This window comes from Zophobas morio, unplaced genomic scaffold (genome assembly GCF_036711695.1).
Source record: "Zophobas morio isolate AGI-343-1 ecotype UQ-CSIRO unplaced genomic scaffold, CSIRO_AGI_Zmor_V1 ptg000076l, whole genome shotgun sequence".
NCBI classification, from domain to species: Eukaryota; Metazoa; Arthropoda; class Insecta; order Coleoptera; family Tenebrionidae; genus Zophobas; species Zophobas morio.
Window position 1 is genome coordinate 2444821 of NW_026972181.1, and position 11787 is coordinate 2456607.

Consider the following 11787-nt stretch of genomic DNA (forward strand, 5'->3'; position numbering starts at 1 on the left):
ACCTAATTTCACGACCCGAAGGCGGGAGGTGGAGCGTAGCCTTCCGACACATACCGTAACCAAGGTCCACAGTCAACAACCGCCGCTAAACGCGGCGGCGGTGCGTCTGTGGGGCCCGTTGGCCGGGGAACTTGCCTTAATCGGCCGGCTCGCGAGGAGACAACCTCTATAAAAGAACGGACAGCGAAGTCGCAAAAACCTACGGTGCACCGGGCGCACCCTGCAGTATTAATGCCTTCTCTTTGGTGTGCGCACACTGCCATAGAGGGACTCTTATTTGGACCCTAGGCGTGGGAACGAAATGGAAAACAAAGACAACCGAGAAGACCAAACACAATCAAAAAATGAATTCGGAATAAGATAGACATGGACAATGATAACGATAAGGGAACCAAAAGTAAGGGTAGTGGAAAGCCACTCAAATTCATGATAGACCCAGAGCGATTCTCCATTTTCTCCAATCTCTCCGATAACGACACCATCGAGAAATGTTTCCATCCCAGACTTTACTTGGGATAAAGATGAAAATAGGTCCATAAAGAGGAAACGGGAAAACACACCTACTCAAAGTTCTAAAGGTGAACCAGACGTGCTGAACCTGAAAATAAAATTTTTCAAAAATCTAAAGGCCATCGAAAAGGATACGAGAACACTAAATCAACTTGTACGCGAAAATACGAACACGAAACGGGAGATCAGGGAAATTGCCATTAAAGTAAGAAGCATAGTTAGTATGATCACGACAGTAGAAATGCTTAATGCAGTGGGGAAACCCATTACCAAACAAGACGTAGCTGATGAAGACACTGGGAAGATAGACAGGAAGGATGGTAGCACCCAAACAGAACCCATAACCATAATGGAAAGTGGAGACACAAATAAAAATGACCAGGACAGAAAGCAACAATTAATAAAAACTGTAATATAGGTGATTGAGGGGGCAGTTGAAGCTGACGAAATTAGAGTTTAATCATATGGAACCTGTTCTTCATCCAGATGACACCATTGCCACTTATTATATCCCACACCATTGTGTACTTAAGCCAGCCAGTTTAAGCACAAAACTGCGCGTTGTGTTCAAGGCGACCGCAAGATCCTCTAATCAAACCTCGTTAAATGAGCATCTTCTTATTGGTCCCAAACTTCAAAGGGAGATTTGCATTATCTTATTGAATTTTCGCCTCCATACGTACGTCTTGACTGCCAACATCAAAATGATGTATCGCCAAATCTTAATCAATCCGGTTCAGTGCAATTTTCAGAGGATTATTTGGCGTTTTACTCCTGAACAACCCATTCAGGATTATCGTTTAAAAACCCTGACGTATGGAACCTCTTCCGCTCCCTATCTGGCCATTCGTACTCTGTTACAATTGAGCGAGCAGGATGGTTCGTCGTTTCCATTAGCCGCTGCCGCCCTCCAGACGGACACGTACATGGACGATATTGTTACTGGTAACAATTCTTATCAACAAACTTTAACGTTGAAAGATGAACTTATTGCCCTCCTTAAGGGTGGAGGATTTGAACTTCGCAAATGGGATACCAATGATTGTTCGCTTGTCTCTGACCTTCCTCCGTCTCATGTTTGCCTTGATTAATATACGAGAGGAAGATCGTAGTGACACTCTTAGAATCTTGGGATTGCAGTGGAATCCCGTATCCGACGCTTTCAAATTTACAGTTCATTCTTCCCGGCAAGTGCACTAAACGCCATCTTTTATCCAGTCTCGCACGCATTTTTGATCCTCTTGGCATATTGACGCCGCTTACTTTTTTCATAAAACATTTAATTCAACGCATCTGGAGTCTCAAGTTAGCTTGGGACGACGCCCCGCCGAATGATATTTTACGCGTTTGGAATATCTTCGCTAGGGATCTTTCCGTTCTAAACGATTTTTCGTTACCGCGCCGCCTCCTTTGCGATAATTTCCTCTCGTGTGAAATTCATGGACTCGCTGACAGCTCCGAGAAGGGCTATGCCGCCGTAGTTTTTTTGGTTTTTAGGTTCGCCACGCTTGAACCACGCACGCAGTTTGTTTGTGCTAAATCCAAAGTAGCACCGCTCAAGAAGATTACGATTCCAAGGCTGGAACTTTCTGCCGCAGTATTGCTAACACGGTTCCTCAATCTGGTTTGCCGAATTAACAAAGACAAAATTCCTTTTAATCGCCTGTGTGCTTGGACAGACTCCCCGATAGTTCTAGCTTGGATCAAATCTTCGCCGCATCGTTGGAAGACATTTGTCTCCAATCGCGTCTCGTTTATTCAAGAGCATCTGCCCTCCTCGTCGTCGTACTATGTTCCTTCCGGTCAGAATCCAGCTGATCTTGGGTCTAGAGGGGCATACCCTCAGGAGTTACTGGTTAGTTCCCTATGGTGGGCGGGACCCCCCTTTTTGAAGTCCGGCACGCCCCTCAATAATACGACGCCTTCTGTCCCTGTCTCCATTCAGGACGAAGAACGCACGCAATCGTGTAATGTGATAGTGACCACCTCTTTATTGGACGACTTAGTCAATACGCACTCATCTCTGCCGAAGATTATTCGCATTCTTTGTTATGTACGCCGATTTATCCGTGGAATGACTAGACCTACTAAAAGCACCCCCCCGTATATCACTTCATCGGAATGGTCCGAAGCCTTGATGACGGTGGTCCGACATATACAAGCTTTCCATTTTTCTAGGGAAATTGACTTCCTTAAGCGTGGAAAACCGCTACCGAAGGGTTTTCAAAATCTCTCCCCCTTCTTAGACGATCAAAAGATTCTTCGAGTCGGCGGTAGATTACGACAGGCTCCATTACCCTAGTCGAAACGCTATCCCGCTTTGTTACCATCTGGGCATCGTTTTACCTCTATGCTCATAGAATACACGCATCGCAAATATCTCCACGCTGGACATCAGACGGTTCATTACCTTCTCGGTAACCAATTTTGGATTATGTCCGCCAAACGCGCGATAAGACGGGTGCTGTCTAAGTGTCTAAGATGTTTCCGTACCCAACCGGTATCCACTCAACCACGCATGGGGGATTTGCCTCCTTCTCGGTTTTCTCAAATTGAACCCTTTCTACGAGTTGGGGTGGACTACGCCGGACCCTTTTCTATTACCATGGCCAAAACGCGCGGTGCTAAAACGCTAAAAGCGTATTTATGTCTATTCATATGTTTTGCGACGAAAGCTCTACATTTGGAGCTCGTCTCAGATTTAACCGCCGACGCCTTCCTAGCGGCGTTACGACGCTTTCTTGCGCGGCGAGGGAGATGCCAGCATATCTATTCCGATTGCGGTACTAATTTTATTAGTGCCCACAGACAATTAGATCAATATATGCGCGAAGCTGTACAGTCGGAACAGATTCATTGGCATTTCAATCCGCCATCAGCTCCACACTTTGGTGGTTTGTGGGAGGCCGGCGTCAAATCGGTAAAGACCCACCTAGTCCGTGTCATAGGCCACCAAATCTTAACCTACGAAGAGCTCTTAACTTTAGTCTCTCAGGTCGAAGCAATGCTGAATTCCCGTCCGGTTCATCCTGTAAGCAGCGACCCAAACGACTTGACCGCACTGACTCCCGGCCATTTTCTTACGTTTGCCCCTTTAATTGCACTCCCAGAACCGAACCTTGCAGACGTGCCGGTGAACCGCTTAACTCGCTGGCAGCTAGTTCAAAGCTTTGTCAAATGTATTTGGTCGCGATGGAGTGCCGAATATCTCCATAATTTGCTTCAGCGGTCGAAATGGTCTGCCGAGAGACCTAATTCTATCGCGGTCGGATCCCTTGTCCTTATTAAAAACGAGTTGATACTCCCTCTGCAGTGGCGTCTAGCCCGAGTCCTACTTCTCCATCCCGGACAAGATGGCATAGTTCGGGTTGTCACCTTAAAAACCGCCGGTGGCGCCCAGTGGCCAAACTTTGTCCACTTCCTGCAACTTTGCAGTACAAAAAACCCTTTTTGTTTTTTTTTGGTGGGCGGAATGTCTCGTCCCCAACTCCATACTTATTTATTGTTTAGCTTAAGTTTATCGTTTGGTTCAGTACTGCGCCCGCAACCCTCGCTACACTGGTGGCCGGTCTATTGCGGTCCTTTTTCTTTTGGTGGCCGCTTGTGTAGCAACCAGTCGAGTGGACTGGACGCGTTTTCGAGTTGTCGCAGTCGTACCGGCGACGACATAACCCGCCATATTATTGTTCCCCCTATCGCTGATCCCGCTATTATTATTCCCGCCATTGTTGAACCCGCTATTGTGGAACCGCTACAACCTGCAAAAGTGCATGATCCCTATTACGCGCACCCCTTCCGAGTGCTTTCTCCAGGAGCACCCCAGCCATCACCTCCAGGCCAAGATCACTCAGGACGCACAGCTCGGTAAGTCCATCTTATCTCTCTCTGGTAAGCTACAGATACATTTTTAATTTTTTAAATTAAAATGTAAAAGTATATGAAAATTAAAATTTCCAAGCAAAATCCACTTAAATATTCATGATTTACTACTGTAACGTTTACAATAATCAGCTTTTGACATAAAATGCTTGCAAATTTTGAAACAGAATTGGAATGTTTCTTGACAATCATGCCTAATACGTTTTTGACTTGTATCTTTTAAAAATAATGATTTCCGAATTTATAGCTATTAACAGTTTACGACTTATTGTTGATTTTTTTTTTTACATCTCTAGCATAAGCTAAGGAAATATTGTAATCAAGTTCATCGGGCGACTGGCTATTTTTATGGCTTCTCAACGTTTCATAACCCCCATAATGCGAAAACATAGGTCTCTCGTTTCCGGTTGATAAAACGCTGACCAACATTTGCAATCATCCTCACTATCATATAACGTCATCTTCAACTTTTACAACAGTAAATGTTATATAAATTTTATAAAATAACATACATTTTTATTTGTTGTTTATTGAGTTTTTACCCTAAGCATCCAGATTGAATTACCATAACCCTAATTTTATGAGATTTTGGAAACAGGATGTACTACTACATAACGAAATTTAACAGAATTTGAAGTAATGTAATGATACTCTTTTTACATCAAATTACACCAATTGGGCATCGTCCACAATACTGTTCATAAATTATAAATGCAGGAAGTTTATACAAAAGCATGCAAATACATTTTTTGCGTATAATATGTATTGCTTTATTATTAATATAATATATTTCAAAGAAAAGTGTCCGAATTACAAAAGTTATACAAGGCACCACTGGTACGCCATATATTTTCTACGTCGTTCCGCTCAGCTGTTTCTCTTCTCTCTGCGCCGGTCCACGCCAGCGGCGCCAGCATCACGGGGGCCGGTCCAGTGGCGGCCACGTGGCGGCAGCGGTAACATTAAATATCTACTCATTTACAAAAGTTATTAAAAACAGTAAAAAAAGTATTCAAGTCTCTGTCCAGTTTAATACCTTACCTTACTAAAATAATAAGTTTAATGAATTATGTAGTTGGCAAACAATGACGTTTAATTTATGCCAGGGTTCACGGCATCTACTTTTCACATTGCATGTTTAATTCGGACTTATAATTTGAGAATATAATTTAGCCGTTTATTTATTTTTGTAGTTTAGTAGTTCTTGGCAATTTCAGAAAACTGTATGTTATTTAAAAATACGTGACAAATCACGAGGCCAGGCAATCTAGAGATCTGACTGCTTCGGTGCTCCATGGTTTGCGCGGGAAATACTGCATACATTTTAGGTAAAAGGAGTCTATGATAAGTTGATAAGCGCACGTAGGAGATGATAGACAGAAAGCTAATACATAGAGCTAATGTACTGGAAAGAAATAGTACAAGTTTACGTGCGCACACCACAGCCTCCCTTTCTCTGAACAGCTTGGGAAAGATTCGTATTACCAGTACTAGCGGTATGTTGCCCAACTAATACATAGCCCAAGGCTGTACCTAGCGTATCTGGTTCTCCCTTCTGACCCTTAACCACCTCTCCACTAAGCAGTTGTGGAGCTGTGCGTCCTGAGTGATCTTGGCCTGGAGGTGATGGCTGGGGTGCTCCTGGAGAAAGCACTCGGAAGAGGTGCGCGTAATAGGGATCATGCACTTTTGCAGGTTGTAGCGGTTCCACAATAGCGGGTTCAACAACAGCGGATTCAACAATGGCGGGAATAATAATAGAGGGATCAGCGATAGCGGGAACAATAATATGGCGGGTTATGTCGTTGCCGGTGCGACTACGACAACTCGAAAACGCATCCAGTCCACTCGACTGGTTGCTACACAAGCGGGCACCAAAAGAAAAAGGGCCGCAATAGACCGGTCACCAGTGTAGTGAGGGTTGCGGGCGCAGTACTGCACCAAACGATAAACTTAAGCTAAACAATAAATAAGTATGGAGTTGGGGACGAGACAGTATCTGTTATCTATGATTATTGATGTAGAAATATCGTTTCTACCAATAAGAATACTACAAAAAATTGTGAACTCTTTTACTGGTATGCAGCATTATAAATCTTGTTCACTAAAATTTTAAAGAAAATAAGTTCATCATTCCCGAGAAAAAATTAAACAAAATTGTTACTGTTTAGTAAAAAATTATATTATTTGTTTATCGAGCAACAAATCTATTTGAAATTTAAAATTGTAAAATTTCAAATCTAATAATTTGAAACTCAATCTTTGTTAAAAAACAAAAATCAAAAGTATTTGTAACATCTATAACAAAAAAAGTTGCACAAATTACAGTTGTTTTTTTTTTTATTTCAGATTCATCAAAATTGTTAAGTCTCTTTTTTATTCATTTCACATTATGAGTCATTCCCATATTACTTGTTCTGCGCGTAAAGCTGATTACGATTTCGTTCCAAACCCCAAACTTAACGCTGAAAAACAAAACAGCAAGCGAGTACCTAAAAACGGATAACGGTACTGTATCGATTTCTGCTTGGACATGAGACAAATCCGCACTCAGTCTAAACTATGTTTCGCTTCGCCCAAGTGCGACATGCACCAAACAGCAGAGGCGAAAATCCCTCGGACGCGGCCTGGTCTATGCGCCAAACCAGTTCTCAGGTGACGAACTTAGACCGACGAAAGTCAAAGACAGGTATACTACGATGGCGATAATGTCTATAGATGATGCCAATATACTCTTAAAGCAGCCTAGAATCAAGATTGGATGGTTTAGACACAGGATACAGGAGCTGATAGTACCAGAACTGTGTCTAAAATGTAAAAAGTATGGTCATAACAAAAGGGAATGCAAAGGAGAGCTTAAAAAACTGGAAAGCTGTCTGAGATGTGGGGATAGGGAACATAAAGCAAAGGGATGTACAAATCAACCCAAATAGTACGTATGTGAGGTTGATGGAGATAGGGCCGACTCTATGCCCTGTGCAAAATATAAAGAGGCGGTAGGGAAAAAAAAAGAGGGAGAGCGGCGTACCTATCAATGGCGTTGAAGCTACTACAAGTGAACCTAAATAGGTCAGGTGTAGCAACGGACTTAATGTGGAAAACAGTAGAGGAAGAAGAGATAGACCTAGTCCTTATACAGGAACCGAATGTAAAACGTAGCTGTGATAAACATTACTATGATATTAGTAAAGAAACTGTGATAATTGTCTGTGATACGCAAAAAATAAAAGTTAGGGAATATGGACCGGGACCAGGTTATGTATGAGTCAGAAATGAAAACCTTATATATGTGTCGTGTTATTTTTCTCCAAACAGAAGTGAACGGGAATTGGAAAAATATCTGGCTAGAACTGGAATGATGATCAGAGAACATCAGCGGCAAAATAGAACTGTGATTGTAGGGGGGGATTTTAATGCCAAAAACGGAAGATGGGGTTCTCCAGAAGATGACAGCAGAGGCGTTAATCACGTTTTGTTCGGTACGAAAGTCATAATCAGGATCGACTAAAATGAATGGATCTTTAAGCTGTGCTATCTCTTTATCAATAAGCCTTTGTAGCACTTTGCATTTTTCTCCGGCATCACGTCTTGTGGTCACACCTCGTATACGTAGTTCGTAATCGAGTTCATCTTGTAACAGGTTTCTTGCCCTAAACGTACTATGCATTCTGGTAGTAATAACCAATGATTTATTACCAAAAATGAATAATGACGCAATAATGTTGCTAATTGGAATTAAATCGTGAACCCAATCTCCAACGAATACGAAGAATGAGTTAAAGTTGTTGCTCGTTAAAAAATAGTACTGCAGTAGGTGGCACAAGTAAATGGTAAGTTCCCAAAATTATTCCACAATACGCTAACCAAACGAAGTTGTATCGAGCCCCACGTTGCCGCGCCATTCTTTTATGTGTATCGTTTGGTATACACAAATAGGGCTCCGGCGGCTACGGGGTCGTGCGGAGAGCCGTTTAAGGGTGGGTTCGTTGTATCGGGGAAACTTACCTCTTGTTTGAGCCCCACCGCGATTTAGAAAAAACTAGTTACTTTGTGGGATCCTACAACTGCGGAGTAAGGTCCCGAATTAACAAAATGGAGTAAAAAAAAAGGTTTATTCAATAATTACTTGTGCCTACCAAATTTAACAATATTATTTTCCCACCTTCCTGCCTGTACTTAGCAACAACGAATCTAATTGATAAATAAAATTAACCGGAAAAATTGAAAAATAACTTAAAACAATTACAATTCTAATCTAATGCAGCGTAAAAAGAGAATTAAAAAAAAAAACTTATCTGCACGATAAGGCGGCCACCGAGACTTCTCTCTTCTAACCCCAGAAAGTGGAACCACGAATGAGGTGAACAGCAGGAACACTAGGACCTGGATCTCACAAACCTAGAGTGAGTGTCCTTAGCGGATTGAGCGGCCTTAACAAGGAAAACTCGTCGTCGGTTTCCCGGGGGCAACTCTACGGCCTGTCTAAGGTGTCTTCATCCACTCCAAGGACCACGTACCCGTCGTCGACGGCAGGATACCACCCGATTCACCACCTTTTTGCCTTTTCTCCTCGTACCGTCCCCGCTACTCCTCCACGCAACTCTCCGCTCACCGGGGCAATTTTGAAATAATAAATTAACTGTAACGTTTTATCGTTAGTGTTCAACCATCAAGGCAAAAATCCAGTCACCAAAATATAAGTTAGTATGGGGTAGACACCTTGAGATGGGAATCTCTATGGCCAGTGTTAAAAAAAAGGCACTGCACAATTTATGCAAAAATAAAAGTTAATTACCTGAAAAGTTTTCGATATTCCCGCTCCTAATGTGTTTTTCAAACTGAATGCATTTTTTGACGACGTTCCACGTTCATGAAAGTCGCCATGTTTAATTAAAATTTACTCTTCCAACCATCCTACTCGTTTTCTAAGCTGCTTTACAGACAGCTCAGTTATTTGCCACGCCGATGCTCATTTTTAGATTAAATGCTCACAAAACGCGTAAATGTTCAATTTGTGTCCGGGGAGATACAATTTTTCCAAGTAGGTACTCAGAACATGGAGTAGATGCTCAGGTATATAAGAGTAATAATGAAGTAGGTACTTCGTACTTCGAATACTTATGAGTACTCAGTTTTATTCATACCACCCAATGTCTCACTTCAATGTTTGATTATGTTGATTGTGAGCACAACGCTTATCAACCCCCATATCCGAATTACCCATGAAATAAATCATTGCGGTTTGCACCTGAGGTAGTTCGGCGCACATTTGATTGATTTCGTGGACCTATGTCAGCTTATCGTCTTCTCGGCATTGTAATGAACTTCATAAAACGACACAGAATTATTTTCACAGTCAATCAAATCTGTAAATTTTGTCTTGAGAATTTGAAAATATTGAAAACTTCAAATTAAATCCTCGAATAACGGTAAAGTTTGAGGTTTTGTCGAAACCAACAAAGTGAATATAGGTAAATAGAATGGCAAATCAAAATTAATAAGAAACTTTGGCAATGTGTAATTAAATTTTTTTTTTTACGAAAAAACAAAGAACGATTTGAAATGCAATATACTTTTCACAATCGCACGGAAGAATTAGTTTTGTATGACACGTCAGTTAGACGACAGGTCCGTCAGGAACGCCAACCATTGAAATTAATTCGAAGTGGCGATTCCCATACAAAATTTTTAGAATTTTTTTATTTTTTAACTGTTCTTTTAAGTTATCCTTATTTTTTTTTATTTATAAACCATCCCCGTAATATGAAAAATGTTTCAAATCAGTCAAGCCGTTTTTGAGTCTTAGCGAGACTAACACGAACAGCAATTGATTTTTATTTTATAGAAGATTAAAAAATGGGGGTTGGTGGTAGAAAGGTGAAAATTTACGGTTATATGTATTTTTTGATGCCAAATCTTAAAAAAATAAAAATAAAAAATTAAATACCCTTACCACTTAGGGGTATACAAGATAGTTTACAACCTATTCTCAGACCCACCGAATATACATACAAAATTTCATATAAATCGGTCAACCCATTTCGGAGGAGTTTGGTTACAAACACTGTGACGCGAGAATTTTATACATAATGCATTATTATTTCATTACCATAAAAAAGTTATACTGAGTCGACCTTAAAAGATAAACATATGCTGTTGCGGATTTTTCTTTAGAACTTTTGGAGGGGAACAATTTTTACGTAACTTTAACCGTTTAAGCAGCGTAAGCAATGGAAGCTGTCAAAAGAGGAATAATTTTCCCGTTTTTCCGAATTTTTCATTGCTACTTCGCTCCTATTGATCATAGTGTGATGTTACAGAGCCTATATGTAGATACGATAAATGGAGTATCCAACACAAAAAGATTTTTTGAATTCGAACCAGTAGTTTCTGAGATTAGCGCGTTCAATTAAACAAACACTTCAGCTTTATTATATAAGTATAGATTTGTTGTATGAACGCTGTATGCGTACGCTGTGATATACACACAGCAGCTGATTGCTCTCTATAAATTCTATAAAATATCACTAATATCAGCTCAAAATGAGTAAAAAGTGTATAAAGTGTAATGATCTGTGCCCTGATGGAATAAGTTGTGATTTTTGTGGTTCGTTTATGCATTCTGATTGCGTGGGTTTATCCAGGGCAGAAGTGCAATCTCTACGACAAAAACAACGTAGAATCCCTTTCTATTGTGAAGATTCTGATATAGTAAAATTGGTAAAATCACTTAAAAACCAAATTCAACGTTTATCGAATGAAATTGCTAACATCAAAAAAGAAGTTTCACCTGTGTCATCGATTGATAAAACGCTGTCTGAGCACGACATTATCAACGAGATTATGGAGCGCCAACAAAAAGCGGCAAATATAATTGTGTACAATTTGCCGGAATCCGGCAAAGAGACAAGTACTGAACGTGCAAATGATGATGCTGATAAATGTATTAATATCATTAAGAAAAAAACGCCAAATGTTACAATCGATAAATGCAGTCGTTTGGGAAAGCCTAACAAGGATCGCCCTCGGCTTATTAAATTACAACTGCCTTCAGCCGATCAAGTTTTACAAGTCCTAAAATCTTACAAAGTGGAAAATAACATATACCTGAATCAAGATCTTACAATAAAACAAAGGAATTACACATATAATATCCGTAAGGAATTCAGAAGTCGTAAGGCTAAAGGTGAAAATGATATTGTCCTTAAGTATTCAAATGGAATGCCTAAAATTGTCAAAAAAAACCTTTCCCAACCCAGCAGCCAATAAAAACTATAAATATGTCAATTACTGTCCAAAATGTGAGAGGTCTCAATACAAAAGTTAAAACTTTCTATTTAAATGCATTATTCTCTGAAAGTGACGTTATAATCTTAGCTGAAACATGGCTACGTGAAG

The 11787-nt window shown here is 40.6% G+C and overlaps 2 protein-coding genes across 2 annotated transcripts; both read left to right on the forward strand.

Annotated features, from left to right (window-relative positions):
• Window positions 1-974: 974 nt before the first annotated feature.
• On the forward strand, window positions 975-2812 carry LOC135143832 (uncharacterized). Its single transcript, XM_064075773.1, has 2 exons — window positions 975-1579; window positions 1651-2812. The coding sequence occupies exons 1-2, from the start codon at window positions 975-977 to the stop codon at window positions 2810-2812; spliced, it is 1767 nt and encodes a 588-aa protein (XP_063931843.1).
• Window positions 2813-2860: 48 nt separating this feature from the next.
• On the forward strand, window positions 2861-4378 carry LOC135143834 (uncharacterized). The gene is made up of 2 exons (XM_064075774.1): window positions 2861-3944; window positions 4044-4378. Exons 1-2 carry the CDS (start codon window positions 2861-2863, stop codon window positions 4376-4378), a joined length of 1419 nt encoding a protein of 472 aa, XP_063931844.1.
• The last annotated feature ends 7409 nt before the right edge of the window (window positions 4379-11787 follow it).

Excerpts from the sequence above, each read along its gene's own strand:
- LOC135143834 (XM_064075774.1), top strand. The coding sequence starts at position 2,861 with ATGCTCATAGAATACACGCATCGCAAATATCTCCACGCTGGACATCAG. Across the intron at positions 3,945-4,043 it reads CCACTTCCTGCAACTTTGCA|TACTGCGCCCGCAACCCTCG; the intron begins GTACAAAAAACC and ends CGTTTGGTTCAG.
- LOC135143832 (XM_064075773.1), top strand. The coding sequence starts at position 975 with ATGGAACCTGTTCTTCATCCAGATGACACCATTGCCACTTATTATATC. Across the intron at positions 1,580-1,650 it reads CTTGTCTCTGACCTTCCTCC|TGGAATCCCGTATCCGACGC; the intron begins GTCTCATGTTTG and ends TTGGGATTGCAG.